This window comes from Neltuma alba, unplaced genomic scaffold, assembly GCF_004799145.2.
Source record: "Neltuma alba isolate B1F8T4 unplaced genomic scaffold, ASM479914v2 tig00012129_pilon, whole genome shotgun sequence".
NCBI classification, from domain to species: domain Eukaryota; kingdom Viridiplantae; phylum Streptophyta; class Magnoliopsida; order Fabales; family Fabaceae; genus Neltuma; species Neltuma alba.
Genome location: NW_021636681.1, coordinates 29,656 through 39,379, shown reverse-complemented (window position 1 = coordinate 39,379; position 9,724 = coordinate 29,656). Strand labels below are relative to the sequence as shown.

At 34.7% G+C, this 9,724-nt stretch overlaps 1 protein-coding gene across 3 annotated transcripts; it reads left to right on the top strand.

Annotated features, from left to right (window-relative positions):
- The first annotated feature begins 1,199 nt into the window (after positions 1-1,199).
- Positions 1,200-3,782, top strand: LOC114723270 (dolichol-phosphate mannose synthase subunit 3-like). Of its 3 annotated transcripts, none has more exons than XM_028909448.1 (4): positions 1,200-1,363; positions 3,305-3,434; positions 3,528-3,635; positions 3,723-3,782. In XM_028909448.1, exons 2-4 carry the CDS (start codon positions 3,333-3,335, stop codon positions 3,780-3,782), a joined length of 270 nt encoding a protein of 89 aa, XP_028765281.1. In that variant the 5' UTR covers positions 1,200-1,363; positions 3,305-3,332. The 3 variants fall into 3 exon arrangements, with proteins under 3 accessions (XP_028765281.1, XP_028765280.1, XP_028765279.1); XM_028909447.1 differs by having other exon boundaries at positions 2,942-3,434; XM_028909446.1 differs by lacking the exon at positions 1,200-1,363 and having other exon boundaries at positions 2,268-3,434.
- The last annotated feature ends 5,942 nt before the right edge of the window (positions 3,783-9,724 follow it).

Here is a 9,724-nt window from a genome sequence, read left to right as displayed (position 1 = left end):
CCATCCCATCGGAGGTGGAGACCATACAGTATTCTTATTAATAGGCAAGTGTGTAGGCATGTCAATATCTTGAATCTGAACATAATTCTTCCATGTCTGATAGATGACTGAAACTGGGTCAGGAGGTTTGATGAAGTCCTCTTCAAAAATGCTATGGTTCCTCCATTTCCATAATTGATGAAGTCCTCTTCAAAAATGCTATGGTGCCGGCTTGTGATGTTCGCCGCTTGTTGCCATTAATAAATTGCATTTGTTTGTTAAAAAGTAAGCCCAAGAAACCCAAAAAAAAAAAAAGGTCGTTTGAAGAGTGTTATTTTTATTTTTCTTTGGCCAACGTTTGAAGGGGTTTAAAAATACTTACTTTACCATAAGTAAGCATGCATGATCAATATATCAAGCTTATTAAGTTGGACTTATTGGAGTCTATTATCTAAATTTTATAAGAACTGAAATAATTCAAATTGAAAATATATTGAATCCTCGACCTACACATGGCGTTTGCCGTTTGAGACATATTGTCTCTCCCAGGGTTCGAATACAACCGCAAGTTTTTCTCCTGAAATATTAACAATAATCTAAGCACAGGTAACTCACTGAAAGCTACTACCTCCGGTCTTATACCCTATTTATATCTTATAAATAAGACTAGAGGTAGTATATAGAAAATTATGTAACCAAAATTTTATCTCCAGGAGCATAAAAGATTTTTTTTTAAGTGATTATAAGGTTGTCAGTAAAATGATTATAAAACATAAAAAACAAGGGGAAAATTAGGGATAAATTCTCCATTGAAAATTTAATTGGCAAATGGGATATAAAGATTTTGTGCAACTTAACTTCTTTTTGTGCAACTTATCTTTCCTTGTGTACAATGTATCTTTATTTGTGTGCAATGATCTTTTTTTGTACGATGCGCAACTCAATTTTTCTTTGTGCAAATGAACTTCTCTTATGTGCAAGTCATCTTCTCTTATGTGCGAACTAATTCCTTATATTCAAATAATATTCTGCGCAAACTATCTTTTCTTTGTGCAATTTATCATCTTTTGTGTGCAATTAATCTTTTCTTGTGCAATCAATCATCCTAAATCCTATTTACTAATTAAATTTTTAATAAGGGATTTATCTCTAACTTTTCCAAAATCGAGTCCCCATTATATTTTCCCCTCTTCAAACGCATTTCATGCTTTTTCGCGCTCCAACGTCCTAATACATCAGGCGGCAGAAACTTGTGTGTCGGGAAGACCTAGCCAAGTCAGGGAACGCCGCCACACTGTAGCAGACACCTTTGTAGAGATTATCCATCTTCATCACAAATCACAAGCATCCCTCCGTCGACGGGAAAGTGTCTTCCCCTGAAAAGGTTTTTTTTTGGTTGGTTTTCATCTTCGATTCTGTAAGGGGCAAGATTATACATGTTCCCATATATCGAAATATGGCATGATATTGTGTTGCTCTGGTTATTGTTTGTGGTTGTTCTGTTTGTGCATTTGGTATGCGTAAAGTGGGAAGATGATCAACAGGGAAATGCATAACAAAGCAGAAGGGGAGGGATTAGTACTGTAAAGTGTATGTGCGCGCGTGCGCGGGATCGTATTCGTATTGCTGTTTGAGGAAAAGAAGGCTGGGTCTTTTAAGGCGCTTTAGAGTTTAAATAGGCTTATTAAGACGAAACCTTTTCTTATTAGGATAATGAAGAGGAATCAAAAGAGGGATTTGAAAGAAAGTATCAAGATTTTAAACTCTCCTGATCTGAGAAATGAATGGAATCAATGAATAACAAAAGAAAGTTTTGCATGTTTATGATTACATTAATTGAGCGGTATATATTTTGTCCGTGAGTGTTACTATTTCTGCATTAAACTGCCACATGATGCTGGGAGATTGCGCAAGGGCTTTGAGTTATATTTTAACTTTCGTAATCATCGTGAACAATGAAAAAACTTTCACTGAGACCCCATCTGATGGCAGTTGCAAATGCTTTGACATATATTTGAGGTTAGAATGAACTCCTGATCCCTACGGTTTCACTAAATTTGTGATTTGGTCCTCCGCTCTTTATTCTTTGTATCTTGCGCCCTATAGGTACAAAATATTTGTAAAACACCCTCTGCTGTCAGCGTCTATAAAAATGCGGTCAACTTTATGTGGCAATTCACCTAATCCATGCGGCTCTCCAAGTCACCAATACATTGCCGCATCAGAAAAGAAAGTGGAGAAACCGTTATGCCCCTTTTAATTCTATCCAAATCCCAAATTTTACGGCATTTCATAGTACTGATGTTAGGGAGTATAGGGTCCAAGTGACCAGAAAATTAAGTGTTGGGACCAAGTTAAAATTTTGGGGAACTATACGGACAAAATGTTCATTCATTGTAACCTACATTTAATAATGACATCTAACCTTAGTCTTTGCTGCAGATTTTGAAAATAACTAGTCAATACCTGGGTATGGCATGGACCAACCTGAGGAATAAGCTACGTTATTTATGGCTTGTGATTATTGTAGTCTGCTTTCTGCAAAAGAGTTCTTAGATGTGGTGGAGAGCTTCACAAAATTTCCCTTTCCTATCACTTTTCATGGGATTGTTAGATGTTTGGCCAAAAAAAAAAAAGGATTGTTAGATATTTTCATCTTGGTGTTTGAAAACCTTCAATATGCATGTTATCTGGTTTACGGCTATGCTTATTCTAAATGAATTTAAATGTTTAATGTTTATGTTCACATTAATCAAGCGGTATGGATTCTGTTAAGGAGTGGTATATCTGCTTGAAACTGCCAAATGATGCCGGGAGATTGCGCAAGGGCTTTGAGTTATATTTGACTATCATAGTCATTATAAACAGTGAAAAAAGTTTCATTGAGATCCCATCTGATGGCAGTTTTGGTGTGTGACCGGTTATATTTTAGTATGATATTTAACCTGACCTATGGCTGCAGGTTTTGAAAATAAAGAGTGCTCTGCTGTTCTATCAGTATTAGCAGCGTTCTTAGTTGTTGTGCAGTACTTCGCAAGTTTTCCTTTTAACTATTTTTGTCGTATTCATGGTGTTCTAGCTCTTTTTTTGAACGCCTTCAACATGCAGGTTATTGTCTAGTGTTATTGTCATGGGCGTTGTGCATAGGTTTGATGTCTGATTGCATCGTGTTATGATTGGCATTCTTCATTGAAACCCACATTTTATGTCTCAACTTGAAGCATTTGAAAGTAAATGCTGTTTCAGATATAGAGAAAACCATAGAAAAGGATTTAATAATTATGAGGTTTTTCTCTTTCCTCTTCTTTTCTGTTGAAATATTCAGGTTTCAAGACTGGTTGCAGATTGAAAAAATGAAGCATATTGTGAAGATTATAACATTATTAATGGCCATTACCACTGTATGGGTTGGCCTTTTACAAACTTCTACCATTCCAAGCAGCCATACTTGGTTGGTGAGTGCTCATGTTTTCATGTGTTTTCTTTACCTTTTAGTAGAATATATTCTGTCTACTACTCATAATGCCTTGTTTATACCTTCTGTCCAGCTACCTATCTATTGTGTTGTGTCTTTAGGATGCTATGGCTTATTAATGGTTGGAGTAGGTCTCATGCAATTTCCTACCTGTCCTCAAGAGGCCCTGCTGTTGCAGCAGGTATGCCTTTTCATTCTGCACTGGATATTCCAAGGTCTTAAGTTCAACATTATCACAGAAATGCTTGCTTACTTGAGATGTTTTCAGGACATTGTTGAGGCCAAGAGCTATTTGAAGCAAAGAGGAATTGATGTCAATGGCAGCTGAAGCAATGATCTCATGAACCTGGTGCAGCAAATTTAGAACCTGGTTGATCACAATTATCTGACTGAGAATTCTCACCAGTATATTTGTCATGACAATTTTATTCTAACTTGATAATTATTAAAGTGAAAATCACATAGTAAATTTAACAGGAAGAAAGCTTAATGTCAATTTTAATTTTTCAAATCTCCTTTGCCTTTGTTGGTTCGTGTGTGTTTACCCTGCATCATTATCTAATTCTTGACATTATTTATACATCTTTTTCATGTTGTTGCCTCACAGGCAGGATATCCGTACTGAGGCCAGAGAACTCATATTACGACACCCCTTGAATGAATGAGCAAAATTAAGGGGGACAGCTTAGATGTTTCCAAGATCATCTAAATAAAGAGACCAATGCTTATTTTTAGGAAGATAATTCAATAATAAAAAATCAGCAGGCAGCAGTTAAAGGTTAACCATGTTTCACTCAAAAAAACGAAGGCCAACCATGTTAATTCAATAATCAATAGTACAGTGACTGAATGTATATTTGAAGACAAGTACTAATTGTCACCAAAAAAAAGAAAAAGAAAAAGAACTATGAGGCTTTAATCAGATACCTAATTAAACCCTAATTTATTGCTATGGTCCACAAATTACTGGTCCTAATTCCCACATAATGATAGCGTTGTGACCGCATGGGAAAAAAGAATCAACATCTCTTCTCATGTTGGCGATAAAAGGGGTAAAGAAAAAGCATTTCTTCCCACACCACTTCACAATATTTCATCATAAGAAATATGACTACTTGAAAAAATAGAACCAAATTCTTTTTGATACATAATTCAACAATTGGCGTGGCACCCTCTAAAATGCACTTGAACCTTTAGTTTTAATACTTATTTGTAGGATCCAAATCTGGTTCCCCCTATAGTCATCTCAGGAAGCAGGAGGGTAAAACTCGAGGTGGGTCAAACCATCAAAGCTTTTCAACAAGCTCCTTAATTACCATCCAAGCTTTTCAACAAGTTCTTGAATAATTCACCAGCTAAGTTAGAAACTATTGAAGCCATAGCCCCAGTGCCAAGATAGTAAAGCACTGTTTTGAAATATGTGAGATATGTATTTGGCCTCTGGATGTGAGCTTTTGCGAGTGAAAGGAGAGTGATGCAAATTGCAGAAGCTCCTGCAACTGCTGCCAGCTTCAAATTCTCATTGTTGCTCTCACAGAATGTAAAGGTATATACCAGTGGTGGCACCAACCCAAATATGATGAATGATAGTACGGCTATGCACACATGAAGAAACAAATTCTCTCTCTTCCCCAAGACCTGCTCATAATATCGATCGGCGTGTGCATTTGTTTGATTGCTGGTTTTTGGTTCCTCAGATTTCAGGTCCCATATCTGTCAACATATGTGTTCAAGTTTCGAATTCAAGAAACATGTATACATACATGTGTGTGTATGTATATACAGACATTGAATATGATGAATGGTGTATGTATTTTGATTAACTAACACTTGATGCTGCCGGCTAAGGTTGATTCCGTTGGTAAGTAGTTGACTCTTGACCCATAAAATTATGAATTTAAATCCGTTGCAAGTGTAAGTATTGTGTCGGTGAAACGATTTGTAAGTACTTTTTAAACATGGAGGTATGTTTTAGTTTTGATAAGCTTCCGAGACCAACTCACATAAACTTTTTTTTTTTTAAGCAAAAAAAGAAACACTTGATAGCCCCTCTTCTTTCCAATTATTATACCCGGCTTTCTTGACATTTGATGTGTGTGTGTGTGAGAGAGAGAGAGAGAGAGAGAGAAGTAGCTCCAGAAATGACTGAAATATACAGACGTATAGCTCCAAAATAAATGTATCATGTTGTTAAACAAACAGAAAAATGCATGCGTTGGAAGTAACTCACATTATGAACAAGGATGAAAAGGCCACCGATCAGGTTTGCAAGAGACAGAACTAGAACGTTCACTGCAAATTCAAATTGGTGAATACAAGAATACCATTAGGTCAATGAGTTAGCCAGCAATAGAAGTTCTTTGTCGATGTAAAAGGCATATTCAACTCCAATGCCTGCTACTTTGTTATGTGTACATGTAAAGCTCTTCAGGTATTGTTAACTGTGCCAGATGTATTGTGAAATGGTTATTTGTAGGTTAAACTTATATCTTAATCTTTTAATGGTTGAGATTTAAAATTGAGTAAAAATATTATTATAATATTACATATAATAAAAATTTACCATTTTAAACTATTTATATCAAATTTTTATCAGTATATATTTATTTATATACTTTTTATTATTTAATATTTTAATAATATTCTTTTAAAATAAATCTTAGCCATTGAAATCTAATTTAGTGATAGAAACATTAAATAGAGAGAAATTAGAGAGAGAGGTCAGTAGAGATCTTTCTCTTTCCATAAATTATGAGGCTAAAGTAGCAATCAATTTAACTATAACGTGATATAGTTAATTTAATGATGTTATGCATTATTATTATTATTATTATTACTAATATTGAGTAATTATGTAAATTAAACTATCATCTTTAGTGTTCAATCCACATTAGTTATTACAAACAGAACATTGATTCGGTAGCACTCTTGAATAATCATTTTGGAAGCAAAGGGAGAGAAAAGAAATGAAGTTTGAGGTAAGACTAAGTCTTACATGTGGTAGCATCCGAACTTGCTGAAGATGTCACAATGCTAAGGCTTGCTATAGATTCATTCAGACCACCATACACAATGCTTTTCCGAATTTCCCATGTCGTGCTATTTCCTGATTCCTGAACTACATCTGTTCGTGTCGTCGTAGGTAATGTTGTGCTCCGAGGAACTGCTGTTCCAGGAACACACTACATCATTTCATTGCAATATATTAAGAGAGCATAATTTTTAAGTTGTGAAGTAGTCATAATCAGATACGATTGCAGGATTGATTGGTGAAAAATGTCAAAACAATTGATCGATGCCAAACCTGAGATTCTGTCATCAACTTTAACCTCTTCGAGCTGCAGCGGTTGTCTGCTCCTTGATGCATCCTGGTCATGTTCATCTGGTGGGATTTCACCGCAGATATTTGAAGAATCTGGCATTTGATATTACAATCGAGATTACTTCCTAGATATGCAGACCATGTGAAAAAAGTAATGACTAGAAATGAGAACAGTACTGTAGAAAACAAGAAAGACTACTAGTTCTCCGTGAATAGAGAATGATTTCCTAGGCTCTATCGTTCCTACATATGACACTGAACAAAAATTAAATTCTTTGGTAACATAGTTCATGAACATTAAACGACCAGGACTTATTCTTCAAAAATAAATGCGGACCTCTGGTTTTATGATCTTCTTCTTCATTGGATGCTTCATTTGCTCCATCATTCATCACGCGATGAGGTTGCAGGATTTGTTTTCCTGAATTAGCTCCAGTTTTAACTTGATCAGGACCCTGAGTTGTAATTTCTCGTCCAGCTTTAGTTCTTTCATCACTCAGTTCTTCCTGAGAGTGATCTGGTGACTGTTGACCTCCTGCAAAAATTGATTTTCAACAGCAAAAGTAGACAATAATGTATCATTCTAGTATCAGGGAGATGTATTAAGCAGTAGATACTGTTACAAAAGCATCATACAGAAAGGAGACCATCTCCTATTCTCAATTCAAACGATAAATTAGAATTGTAAAAATCTTGTTATTAACACTTTTCAGAGAGTAAGATCATTCAAGAAATCACCAAACATGCATGTGAATTGCCCAATAAGTTAGATGCATTAAGGAAATACTTCACCTTGACTAGTTGACACTTCATTGCCATGTGCCCGCTCAGGGAAGAGCCAACTACCTGTTGATAAACGCAGAGAAATTTTTAACCCAAGTCATATTGAATATGAGAATATTGATAAGTGATGAGCATCTGACAATATTCAAATCTAGTTGCAAATCAATAGTTCCTTGACAGCCAAAGGTCTTCTTTAGATTTACGATGAATAAACACGTTCATATAAGCCAGACAAAACTTCTCTCACATGTTTACCTCATATTTCGAAAATCATGATTAAAAAGCTGCTTATAAGCCAGTTCGAGCAAGCCTTAAAGGGATAGTACTTTTGTATCTTGTTAAAAATGAACGAGTGCTCTCTCTCTCTCTCTCTCTATATATATATATATATAGGATTAAACTTAAGTTACTTATATTTATTATGTCAAATTCATAGGTGGATTTTCAAGTGCATATACGCATCTTAACAACTAACAATAGCAAAATAACATGTGTAATTGAAAAACTTAACCTAATATACTACCTCGGGTCTTTAATATAAGAGCTCATTTTACTTTTATTTTGGTCCTAAATATAAGATCTCAATCCATTTTGTTTCTCATATTTATCTTTTTTTTTTCAAGATAGTCCTTATAATAATAGTAGTTCTAACCAATACATTTGATTAGTAAAAATATTTTAGGAAAAACAACACATATTTATGACAAATAACTAATGTAATTAATTTTCTTAATCTACTCAAATTAATCAACTAGCTCTTATATTAGAGACTAGGGGTAGTACTCCTCCGGTCCTTATTATAAGACCCAATTTGAATTTTTATTTGGTCCTAATTATAAGACCCCAATTCATTTTATCTCTTATATTTATGTATTTTTTTCCAAGATAATCCTTCTAATAATGATAGTTTTAGCCAATATACTTAATTAGCAAGGATATTTTAGGAATGACAACACTTATTTATTATAAATAACCAACTTAACTTACTTCCTTAATCTCCTCAAATAAGTCAATTGGGTCTTATAATTAGGACCGGAGGAGTATATAAGTAACTTGACTAAAGTTTTATCCATGTAGATACATATGCATATACATATATACATGCGGTCATCTGAGTTTTGTTCAAGTCAAATGAGATTTTACCTATTGGGATGAGGAAACTGAAGCAGGATGAGCATCTGAATGTATCAGGTGATGGAGGAGATTGTGCAGGAAGACTCGTTTCTTCCACGGCTGGATCCAAAAGTAAGACCTTCTGGATACAAGCTTTACAATTGGGACAATAGAATCCCTGTGTGGTTGGCTTCTGATATAGACTTTCCAAACACAGCTCCTTCTCTGGCTGAACATTCTCTGTCACTATTATGCCCACTCTCTCACTTTCATTTGTCACATAGTTAAGAGACGTAGAATCTACAAGAATTTCAGAATCTGAAGGACTTAAAGTTGTGTTCTTCTCACTGACCCCCGAATTTACTTCCGTTCGAGAGAACTCTTGTTCTTCAGTCACTCTATCTTTCAGTGTTTGCTCAGTAGCTGAAACTCAAGACCACAGAACTTCACTACCATAATGAGGATCATAAATCAAATGTTGCATATAAACTGATAAATTTTTTGCTTGTGTGAACAAGAAAGATACTAAATTTGCTGCCGTTCATGATTTAAAAAAAAAAAAAAAAGCAGAGGAAACAGAGAGCCTGAAGTTACAAAACTTAAAGCTCAAGAAGGCAAATTTAGACTTGCGAGTTATTAACAATCCCAGCCATTACGTACTATAATTAAAGGTCCATACGAATAAACTTCCATGAGCTTTTAGGTACATACGGATAACTTTCAACTATCAATTATATACCTCCTTAAGCTTTAATGTTATGTGTGTATAACTTCTTAAAATTTGATTGATATATAGATAATTCCCCTAAACTTTAAACTGTGTACGAATAAGTGATATACGAAATTAACCGTATGAGAGTTATCTATATAAAGGTAAGAGTTTAGAGAGGTTCATTGTAAAGTTTCAAATTTCATGGAGGCTATTTATGCATGGTCCAAAGTTCAAGGAGAGTTATCTATATCATATTAAAGTATTTGAACTTTCACTTGCTTCTTGTGTCAAAGAAAATGGTAAATATGTTGATTTTTACGTACCTTGTGTTTTAACACTC

Bases quoted from the DNA above. Each gene is read 5' to 3' on its own strand.
- LOC114723270 (XM_028909447.1), top strand. From the start codon at position 3,261: ATGAGGTTTTTCTCTTTCCTCTTCTTTTCTGTTGAAATATTCAGGTTT. The intron at 3,435-3,527 runs GTGAGTGCTCAT...CCTTCTGTCCAG, and splicing joins CAAGCAGCCATACTTGGTTG to CTACCTATCTATTGTGTTGT. The intron at 3,636-3,722 runs GTATGCCTTTTC...AGATGTTTTCAG, and splicing joins AGGCCCTGCTGTTGCAGCAG to GACATTGTTGAGGCCAAGAG.